General features: G+C 31.2%; 1 protein-coding gene across 1 annotated transcript in view; it reads right to left on the bottom strand.

Moving 5' to 3' along the window:
- Positions 1-4184, bottom strand: part of LOC127715798 (uncharacterized) — a 33828-nt gene extending 29644 nt beyond the window's left edge. Inside the window, exons 1-5 of the mRNA XM_052221937.1 lie at positions 3343-4184; positions 2344-2394; positions 1664-1816; positions 859-1038; positions 11-91 (exon numbers count right to left, since the gene is read on the bottom strand). Of these exons, the coding sequence (XP_052077897.1) occupies positions 11-91; positions 859-1038; positions 1664-1816; positions 2344-2394; positions 3343-4130 (1253 nt within the window). The 5' untranslated portion in view covers positions 4131-4184. The remainder of the gene's footprint in view (positions 1-10; positions 92-858; positions 1039-1663; positions 1817-2343; positions 2395-3342) is intronic.
- Between the last annotated feature and the right edge of the window lie 8027 nt (positions 4185-12211).

Here is a 12211-nt window from a genome sequence, read left to right as displayed (position 1 = left end):
TATTTTGTACCTTTGTCGAATACTTTCCTTTTCTTCCATCGCCTGTTCAAACTGGAACATCAAACTCTTCTGTTCTACTATAGCAATAATGCTGAATATACAAATAAGATATATATATATATATATATATAAATATTGATCGAGAAAATAACGACATTGTTTGTGCAAGCACCTTAACTAAAAAGAAGTTATATTGTCACATTTTTTTCTTTAAAAATGGAGGTCATACTTGTCAAGTAGTTTATCGGTATTCCCTTCATTATTAGTTCCCTCGGTTTCATGGCGATAATACCACTCAACGTCAGTAACACACTGCATCAAATATTGACCATTTTATGGGAAAAAAAAAAAAAAAAAAAACAGACATGGTAATTAAGAGTGTGGCGTTTAATAATCTACATTCCTGTGAAACGACAAGCATATAAATTTCACTACAAAACTGATTATGTTACTCCGAACTCAAATATTTATATTTGGTCAAGCAACAGGATATCGAAGATATTTGTAGGTGGTCCCTCGTTATGGCCACTGTCGAAGTATATATTAAAATTGAAATGCATCTAGAAACAACATAATTTATTTTACATTTTATTTTTCGATTTTAATCTAAAGAATCGGTTTAGGAGAACATACTATTAAAGACAATGAAAAACTCGCTTTTACATGCATTGTTCACAAATATGCACCAATCATTCAGCAACATTTCAGAATATGAAAAAGATAAATGTAATATTTGTTCGTTTTTTAATTGAATATATTCATGCATAAGTTTTATGCCAAATCGTATACAAATCTGTGACGTCACCCATAATCTTGACATTTGAATTAAAGTATAATGATAATATATTATAATAATACTTTTTTTGCTTAAGGGATTTGATGACATTAGCAATTTCCCCAATAGTTTGATGAAATTTGTCCGTCTTGGCAAATATCTTCTGTTCAGCAACAATACTGCTAGATGCTAAAGTATTTTTGGAATATTCATGCAAAACATCCATTGTTTCTAACATCTCCGTCAAATTGTACTGAAGTCGTCTAGAAAATGACAGAGTAACCAAAAATTACAAAATGTATAACACGACAAGAACGGCCCTCACGAAATCAAAGATTTGTCTTGAAAACAAAATTAGACTAAAGGCTTAAAAAACTGCTGTAAAATTGATGGCATATACATGTAGTAGTTTTATTGTATTAATTATATTATTCTAAAGAAGTGTTGTTCACTCCATAGTGACTTGTCCAATGAGAATATGATTTTTTTTGTGGTATTCACAGTGTTTTTTTGGTATATATATTTACAAAAAAATGTATTGTTATGTATTTATTTATTTCTATATTTTTTGTACATTTATTTGAAAAGATTGTTTTAAATTCTATGTTTACAAACATGCATATCAGCTCATCAACAATTAAAAATTAGCTGACTATGCGGTATGGGTTTTACTCATTGTTGAAGGCCGTATGGTGACCTATAGTTGTTAATTTCTGTGTCATTTGGTCTCTTGTGGAGAGCTGGCGCATTGGCAATCATACTACATCTTCTTATTTTTATATTCATAATGGATTGTGATATATTTAGATTGATTGATTGATTGTTGGTTGCTCAACGTTCATATTTCTGTTAGAGAGACTTGTCCAGTTGTATAATCTAAATACTTGCTGAATTTCTCGTTTCTTTTCTTCAATCTCGTCTTGTAATCTTCTGACATACTTCTTACTGGTACGTGGTTCTTCTCGTTGTGGATGCTTGGTAAATAGCTTATGGATTCTAGTTGTTCCGGATGTTGAAACATTCACGGAAGCACTTACTGTTCTTATGATATATTATGGAAAAAATTATTCGGCATTATAACACATATAATATTACAAATCATTCACCATATTACAAACTATGAAAATAAACAGTACTGTATATTAATTGTTTATAAATGATTATAAAAAGCTTTTCCAGCTAATTGATGTAAAATCAAATCCCGGTAAATTCCACAACGAAGACGAACAGTGATATCAAAACCACAAAACACAATACTGAAACAAACAAATTATGCAGAATATTTTTATATTTGAAAAAATAAATATAAATAAAAATCTCTACTTTGGATTGATGGGCATTTCCAAATGGGTCAGGGTAACACTGCTGTGAAAAAATGGCATTGTTTATCTCTTATTGGAAGTGAAATATCATATTGATGTTTATCTCTTATTTCGACATGTATAATGTGAAATGCTACGTTATTCCTCTCTTTTGTATATGTATTGAGAAAAACACAGTGCATAAATATTTCGAGAACTTTGACTAATAAACAAACGAAACACTTGCCGTTAAATTTGAAGTCTTACCCTGGTGATGGTTCACGACTAGCAACACCTGACACCGCATATACTCCAGTACTGAAAGAAAGTTAAATTTTAATAGAGAAATAAGGTAAATCTAAAAAAAAAAAAAAAAACGGAGAGCGAGAGACTACGTAAGAAGTTGATATTTCAATACTTGATTTTATCATTATACGACACAACAGTGGTGCTCATGTTATATGTCTATAGACTTTAAGATTGGCGGAAACTCTATAAAGCAGAAGCTATAATATATAGAGACAGTAAGAAAGGGGTATAGAGCGTTAGTACGAAGTTTTTGAGAGAGAGAGAGAGAGAGAGAGAGAGAGAGAGAGAGAGAGAGAGAAATCGTGTAGTCACTGGGTGAAAATAGTGTATTGCATCATTAATAATAAGTATACGTTATGTATTTGTATAATGTTTAATTCACCACTGTATATATTCGTTTAATAAAGTATCTAGATAAAACTTATTTGAATTGTTTGTAATACAGCAAACAATTTTTTAAACCTTTTCCAAAATTATTTTTGATGTATACGGCAGGATATAAACACTGAAAATCGTTATTAGCCTTTTGTTATAAAATGTAGATATAATTTACATTAAGTTTCTAACTAATAGTCATTTCAATGACTGCAGTTTATAGGACTGCAAGTTAACGAATTCAAATTAATATTTATTTTTTAAACAATGCATTCATATTTTCAACTTTTTTTGTCTGTTTTGTTTTAATAAACTAAACCATGTAGCCGCCAGCGGCCCATGAAATCGTAATTCGAACATAAGCGACATTTTGTTTACATTGTTACATGTCATATGTATAACACGGAACATTAACCTTTTTCACACTGCAGTTTTAAATTACTTTATTCAAAGTTCAGTCTTCAAGCTTGATCAATATGCTTGAAGTAAGTTGTTATTTAACCTGGTTTACTTAAAGACTCCTAACATTTTATGAATTAACGGTAATTTCAGTTCACACATTTTCAACTAAAAAATACTTACACAGAGCTTAGGAATTCCAGTAAACCTGCGATATCTTTTTCAACAAAATCTTCATAATGTAATATCCTATCATGAGGGAGAAAGTTTGTCTCAATAGCTTCAGGAAAATTCATGTTTTCATGATCATGAACATAATCACTGAACCCCAGTAAAAATGGAACCGAATTCATCTCATGAGCGACTGGACCCAACCTGTCCCGATTTTTGTCCCATGCCTTGATGCAGTTTTCCAAATCTGCGATATATTCAGTGACAATTTTCTTTTCTTCCCTCTGTTTTTCCTGGACAACATCAATTAGCGTGGTTTCAAGTTTCTTAATCAAATCTTTCACATCTTGTATTTGTTTCTTGTTTTCTGTTTCAGATATAATATCATGTAAATCGATGACAAGCTTTACGGCGGTTTCAATGTCATGATTAAGGTTAGTCAATAAACTCCTAACTATGGCTGCACATTTAGTCCAAGCAGTTGGAATGGATTCTATGTCGTGATCAGCATGTTTATTAGAACAGCAGTCTTGGCAAATGACAGCTCCACATGTTCCACAAAATCTAGTGTACTCGCTCTTATGCTCATCACATACGTGTTTGGTAATACAGGGATCTTTCCTGCTCTTAACTTTATACGAGTTCGCCTGTTTTTCTGCGTCTGCAATTAACCCAGCATCGTCTTTACACGCATGTCCATGATTGCAAGCGTTACAGAGATGTCGTGTACATTTACTACAATAAGTGTCGTATCTCAAAGTAAAACATAAATCACATTGCTCTGGGTGAATGGAATCCATTTTATGTTAGATAATGACTCGTCATTTAAATGTTATTATACTAAATTTGAACACCGAAAAGTGTACCATACAACGCTGAATCTCTGAAATGAATGCGTCACATTCCATTAATTTGATTTTGTTTAAATGAAAAATTTCCTTTTTCTTTTCAGTTATCTTTTTTGTTTTGTTCTTTTATAAATAGGTGTCTCATAACCATCCTAAGTGTACATATTGTTGCTAGCCATTAATACATATCATGACCAGTGCATTAACTATGTTGTTTCGTATAGACATTGTATCTTGTTAAGTACGATGCAGCAGTATTGAATTCATAGGATTCCACAACAGCTTCTTCCAAGAAGAATCGAATCAAGACGGAAAAAGTTGATGACGAAGGTCAATTTACAAATATTTGGGAAGTTGATGAGATCTCCAGTTGTTCATACAAAGCAAACATTATATTAGAATTAACATACAAGAGGCTGTCAGAGAGACAGCAAACCGGATTTTCCTGCAGAGGTCGAACCCTGAACAGTTGAGCAAGTATGGACACTACATTTAAACTTAAAACAGCTCTGAATTTGGATTGTGATTGAATATTTGACACATCATAGGTTTGTGACACAAAATGAATGTAGTTAAAGAACAGATATATTTGAAATTGGACATTTAAATACCTATTATGGTCCAATATCCAAAATCTAAGAACATATTAGAATCAGCATATCAAAGAACCCCAAGAATTCAATTTTTGATGAAATCAGACAAAAGTTTAATCTAGGACCCTTTGGACCTCAATGTGGACCAATTTGATAAAGGAGCCCACAATCCAAAATCTCTCTGATTTGGACCAACTTGAAAACTGGGCCTAAAAATCTAATATTTAAATAGAGTTTAGATTCAGCATTTGAAAGAACCCTATATATATATTTAATTTATGTTGAAGTGAAACACAGGTTAATTTTATCCATAATATTTTCTGTGCAAATGGAAATAACTCAAACTGGATAAATAGTTCTCTAAAATAAGATATGATGCAATTTTTCAAATTATAATCAATAATATAATAGCAACAACCAGTGATGACTAAGTTCTCTAAAATTAGATATGATTTTTTTGGGGCCCAAAAATCAAAATACATGGTTAGATTCAGCATATCAAAGAACCCCATATATTCAATTTTTGTTGAAATCAAACAAAGTTTAATTTTGGACCCCAACTTGGACCAACTTGAAAACTGGGCCCATAATCAAAAATCTAAACACATGTTTAGATTCAGCATATCAAAGAACCCCAAGAATTCAATTTTTGTTAAAATCAAAGTTTCAAACTAAGTTTAATTTTGGACCCTTTGGACCTTAATGTAGACCAATTTAAAAAACGGGACTTAAAATTAAAAATCTAAATACACGGTTAGGTTTGGAATATCAAAGAACCCCAATAATTTAATTTTTGATGAAATAAAACAAAGTTTAATTTTGGACCATTTTGACCTCAATATGAACCAATTTGATAGCGGGGCCCACAAATAAAAAATCTAAATACATGGTTAGATTCAGCATATCAAAGAACCCCATATATCCAATTTTTGTTGAAATCAAACAAAGTTTAATTTTGGACCCCAATTTGGACTAACTTGAAAACTGGGCCCTAAATCAAAAATCTAAATACATGTTTAGATTCAGCATATCAAAGAACCCCATATATTCATTTTTTGTTAAAATCAAACTAAGTTTAATTTTGGACCCTTTGGACCTTAATGTAGACCAATTTGAAAACTGGGCCCAAAATTAACAAGTCAAAATCGTGATTATTGAACTTGACCTCCATTTTGTTGTCAGTAACAACATATTAAAATTTAAAAAGGTTTGGTTGAACAGTTCATGAGTAAATGCACGGACACGACATTTTTTAAACTTTCAAGAACCGTAACTCCTGAACGGTAAAAGTCAAAATCGTCATTATTTAACTTGACCTCCATTTTGTTGTCAGTAACAACATATTAAAATTTAAAAAGGTTTGGTTGAACAGTTCATGAGTAAATGCACGGACACGACATTTTTTAAACTTTCAAGAACCGTAACTCCTGAACGGTAAAAGTCAAAATCGTCATTATTGAACTTGACCGCCATTTTGTTGTCAGTAACAACATATTAAAATTTAAAAAGGTTTGGTTGAACGGTTCATGAGTAAATGCACGGACACGACATTTTTTAAACTTTCAAGAACCGTAACTCCTGAACGGTAAAAGTCAAAATCGTCATTATTAAACTTGACCTCCATTTTGTTGTCAGTAACAACATATTAAAATTTTAAAAGGTTTGGTTGAATGGTTCATGAGTAAATGCACGGACACCATTTGGTTGCCGCCCGCCCGCCCGCCCGTCCGACCGACCGACCGACCGCCGTACATCACCAAATCAATAACCGACATTTTTGACACAAAAATCCGGTTAAAAATTCTCATCACGGCTCTCCATACAGCGAACTAGAAATGTATTATTCCCAAAAGAAGGGGAGTAATCTGTTATAAAACTATGATTTCACAATGTTCTTTTCTTAAAAAGCCTGCCCTAAGTCTTTATACTCGGCTACATTTTAAGTGACGATACTGTTTTGAGATTTTTTTAACTATACAGTAAAAAATAGAAAATCCCAAGAACATTAACACACGTCCCAATGGGGGACGAATAAAATGACAATAAAACTAACACATACTTATTACTTAAAGTTGTTAATTTCTAGGTCATTTGGTCTCTTGTGAAGAGTTGTATGATTGGCAATCATACCACATCTTCTTTTTTATATTATGAAACTAAAATAAAAAAAACTTGGAAATTCTTAAAAAGCAACACATACACCTCATGCCCATGAATACTTTCTACTTAAGGTAGATAGGGGTCTAAATAAAAAAAAAAATTGTCAAAATGTACTTTATATCATGCTTTTTTCAAAAATATAATAAAAGTATGGGACACCGGGCTTATTTTCACGCTACAGGTTGTGCAAAATTGTCAGATTTTGTATAGATTATGCATGGAAAACACAATTTTGTGCGATAACACGAAAACTACACCATAGAATTTCAAGATAAAATATGAGAAGATAGCTCTAATAATATGATTTCAGATAAGAAAAATAAATGGGGTCACCATAACAAAATAGGTAAATTCACAACACATTCTATTGTAAAAGTTACTTTATCTAAGTTATCTTCCCTTATATCTGAGTTGTCTCCCCTTATGTGGCAAAGTTGAAAAAAAAAATCAAACAGAAACATTCTGTTTTTTGTAAAATACATCCGTAAATATGATAAAACACATAATTTTCTATATTAACATGATAAGTCTTGCACATTAATTGCATACTACTCTCGAAATTTGCACATTTTATTAAAGATCTAAACAGATTGTTATCTGCTATTTCAAAATCAAAGATGGAGGAAGACACTCCAGCCACCTTAATAAAGACAACACTTAGCAATTACAGCTTGAACTGTTACAATATTTTTAGAAAAACCATATAATTTTCTTTTTAATTTACTTGGAAATAACCACACAAAGGACTAGAAATACTGTGAACAGAGCTAACACATCCCTACGTCAACAATTCTATGCTATCTGAAACCCTACTTACTAATAAAAAGATAAAGGTAGACATTTAACAACCGCAATGTAAAAGTAATATTCTGTAGGATTTTTCATTGAAATCCCGTGGATGAATACAATAAGCATATTCCAAGAGTCTGATTTTTGCTATAAACCAAAATTGCGTGCATTCACAGACACCGTGGTCATTGTATAATTTGCTTCTTTTAATTGTCTAAAGAAAAACAAAGGAAGATTTGCAAAAAGAGAGAATATTAAAAAAAAAAACAATTCAAAGCACTAATTCCAAAAAAAAACAAACAGATACACTATATGAAAAAGACGAAAAGACAATTCACAATTCACAAAATAATACACAGAAAACATCAGATTGAGAATCACGAACCCTATCGAAAACTAGAGTGCTCCGGATAGGAAAGCACATCCTGCACCACAATTGTCACCAGTCGTGTTGCTTAAGGTAAGAACAAATCTGGAGAGTATTCACAAATCATCAGAATTTAAGGATGTAGTTAGGTGAAATTAAAAAAATCTAGAATTTAAAATTGATACTATAAGTCAGATGAGCGTCAGTGAATGGACAAAATAAGCTAAAAATATTGATAGGTTATGGAACTCCTTTTTACGATATTTGATTTTTTAATAAATGGCGGGAAAAGGCTGACTCGGAGTTTAACCTTACATTTAGCCATGCCATTATTGAGGTCTCAAATCGTAAGAAAAGAAATTTTGAATCTGCTAAAATTTTGGATTTGACTTTTTATGAGCTATTGAAGTCTTCTATGAAAAGAAATGTTGGTGATATGGGGCAAAACATTTTACCCTGTGTCAAAGGGGAAAAAAACCAAGAAGTCCGAACATCTGAAAAAAGTTCATAAACCTGACATAAGTACATCCTTAACAAGAGATTGATGTAGTTATTCTGGAATACAAACGTAGTAATAAAACATATATCGGAGTCAATCTATGTATCTATGAATTATCTAACAAAAGACGCAACACATTGAGAATATTTCTTTATTTAAATCAAGCGTAAGAAATAAACTTAAAAAAAGCAAATAAAACAAACAAGTGGATGTATTATAGAATGCAATATAAAATATAGTTTCACAAAGATGTGTCTCGCCTGATTCACAAATATTTTAGATTAGCAATCTTATTGACATTGTCAATAGGCAATTATATAATTGTGCATCTTAAAAGGAAAATATATACAACGTTAGTGTACTGTTTGGGTTTGAAATAATTTTAATACGATATAAAAGATATATGAGGTAAATTAGAGGTATAAACAAATTTTTGTTTTGTAGAAAATATTCTACCTAGAGACATGTATATTGTGATAGAAGCTGAATAACATTATCACCATTTTCTAGTTCGAGCCTTTCTAATGAAAAAAATCTAAAAGAAAAAGCCCTGCGGATGCACCAAATTTATAAATTGTTATTTTTATCTTTTGAAACAAAAACCAAAATTTGAACAATGTTATTATATCTGAATCAATGTAACACGAGTGACCTCACAAACTCCACTTTTAAAACAATTTATGGATGTTACATGTTATACATGTACAGGAAAATACAGAATATTAAAATATGATAGTTGAAACTAACAAAACAAATTCATCACTGTATCGTTTATGTACTAAGTCAGGAATATGACAGTTGTTAACCATTCGTTTGATGTGTTTGAGCTTTTGAGTTTGCCATTTGAATTTTCCTCGGCGTTTGGTATTTTTGTGATTTTACTTTTTATGTAGAATGTACATTTAAACTGTAGCAGTTTAATCGTTAAAACTTTACAACTGCGTCCACTGTTAACTAAAGTTTATTGCAGCCTTACAATCTAACAATTTTCGATGTTAAATACTTATTGGTACAAAATTACAGTTTTTACCTACTTGATATATTACATCGTTTAAATTTAAGACTAGCATGCATATAGCAACTAACTTAGGTGGGGAAATAATTTGCATCATCTTTTAAAATATAAATAAGAAGGTGAGGTAAAAGTGCCAATGAGACAACTCTCCATCCAAGTCACACTGTGTAAAAAGTAAACAATTATAGTCAAAGTACTGCCTTCAACACGGAGCCTTGGCTCTCACCAAACAGCAAGTATTGAAAAAGATACACGAAAGGATAAAAGATTGATCTGATAAAAGCATTTACTTGCATCTCTGCACCTGCGTATTGAAGACGTGTTTTGAGTGTTCTGATTTGTCCTTAAAACCTATAAACATCAAGAAATTTAATATCATCGCGATCCATATTCTATTGATTTGATATTTGAAAATTCTTTATAATTTCATAACTTTGCATTATATATATAAACTTTATTTTCTTCGAAGATTTCGCAAGTAAACAAGTTCATACAATAATAAAATAATTACATATTGAACAAAACAGTGGAGGGATTGAATCAGTAAAGAGTCAAATTTAAATGTGAGTGTTTGAATCAGTTGAATGTCACATCTAAATAAATGATAATATTGCTGAAGGAATTAAATTAACTGTTATAGAACACACTGCACATTCGCAGAACATGTGTAATGCAAGCCTTTGAGAATTAAATACTGTTATCAAAATCCAGATCATTGTCCACAACTTTGCTAGAATCCGTAGTTCCTTTCATTGCTATGATATTTTATCAAAATAAAATGAAAGCATATTACGTTAATTTTGTATAATCTCATTCATAAAAATATACCATTGATAGAGAAGACAAGCGTATCGTTTAATCATTTTTTTCAGTGTTATCTTTTATAAGTTATTTGTCACACATTTCTAGAAAGTGTAAGTCTGGTTTTTCAAATAATATTTTAGTGTTTCATCTACTAGTTATTTTCGAACAAAAACACCCTGACAATACAGTAGACATAATATCAAGTATAAAGAAATAAAATATGTAAAACTTTCATACGGAACACAGGGAATTTGTCCTTAAAATCCCCCCAATATAGATCAAAACGATTTGCAAGAACTCTTATGACTGCGCGCAATACTAAAGGGGCTACTGTAAAAAAAACAACGATTTGAGGTATACATAAAAGATACAACAACCCGACGAAACAAATATCAAATAAACATATAAAAACAAACTTGGGAATAAAAATGACCTGCCATCATCACTGTCGAAACGACTATAATTTTATCCTAACTAATCAATACTCTCAACGCCATGGAAATTGATTGTAAAGTGTCCAGGTTCAGCAACCCTCGTTAACATTATCAAATAGAATTCACCTATATAAAGTCAAATTTACAAAGCAACTTAACTTAAGTTCATGGATCTGCATGAAAATGAAGCTTATCCAGCAACAAAATAAATGATATCGAGCTAACTACGACTTTTTTTTACTAGAATAACCACACAAAAATATGGTTTTAGATTTAAGCCAATTTTTTAAATGACCACTTTTATTACCTCCTTTAAAAACCAATCACATCTCCATAAGTTTAGAAGCAATCAGCTAGTCTTATACTATATACCTTTATGCATAACATATCTTTAAAATTATATTCTCTAGGGTAGTTCCGTCTGAGTTTGATTTCTATTACCCCAGAGGCTTTATACAGGTATTTTTGTTAATGGTAAAACTGAGGACGGACATTGGTGCCAGGTGATAGCAAAAGCTCTGACTAGCCAGATCAGCTAAAACAAATAAAGCTTATGTTTCACATACAATATAACATCATAACAAACAATATATTTTACACTACTTTTAAAATAACAACTTAAGGATTATGTACATATATCACAGAATAGTTTTACCAGCACCAAAAATTTAAATAAAAAAATCAGTAAATAATTCTTTAAAGATACAAGCTAGGTAATAAGTGGATAATGTGTCCATGGAACACTGATGATGCCCCCGCTTGCATATAACCTTATGAAGGGACATGACTTAAATTAGAACTAGATCTGAGTTTTGTGGTAATAAGCATTTTGTGTAAGTTTCATAATATTTGGTTGAGGCAAACTTAAATTTGAGAAAAATCAGCATTGTTTTTAATTGTGAAAGGGCATAGTTCTAGAACAGTAAACATGACGCCACCTAAATTCAAACTTGATCTGTGTTTAGTGGTAATAAGAATTGTGCATATTAAGTTTCATAACATTTGGTTGAGGCAAACTAATTTTAGGAAACGGAAACCAATTTTGGGACGTTCGGACGTACAGACATACGAACGGATGTACAGACGGACCAGTGTAACACTTAATGCCCCTTCCGCTGCGACGGGGACACAAAAAAACACTAAAAAAGCCAGTGCTCCTTATCTTTATCACATTACTAAGCTTGCAATTTAGAAAAAAAGATGATTCTGTACTATACTTTAATTTTATCTCTAGTTTATGGTATACTACCGTGGCGTTATAAATTATAACTTATAATTAATGTATTAGAATATTGGAATTTAATCAGTGTTCTTCTGTGTATTTTTTAATTTTATTTTGCAAGTTTAACATCCTATTGAAAATATTAATAAA

This window comes from Mytilus californianus, unplaced genomic scaffold (assembly GCF_021869535.1).
Source record: "Mytilus californianus isolate M0D057914Y unplaced genomic scaffold, xbMytCali1.0.p SCAF_9, whole genome shotgun sequence".
In the NCBI taxonomy this organism is placed as follows: domain Eukaryota; kingdom Metazoa; phylum Mollusca; class Bivalvia; order Mytilida; family Mytilidae; genus Mytilus; species Mytilus californianus.
Note: the sequence above shows the minus strand (reverse complement) of the source record. Positions and strands in the feature narration are given on the sequence as shown.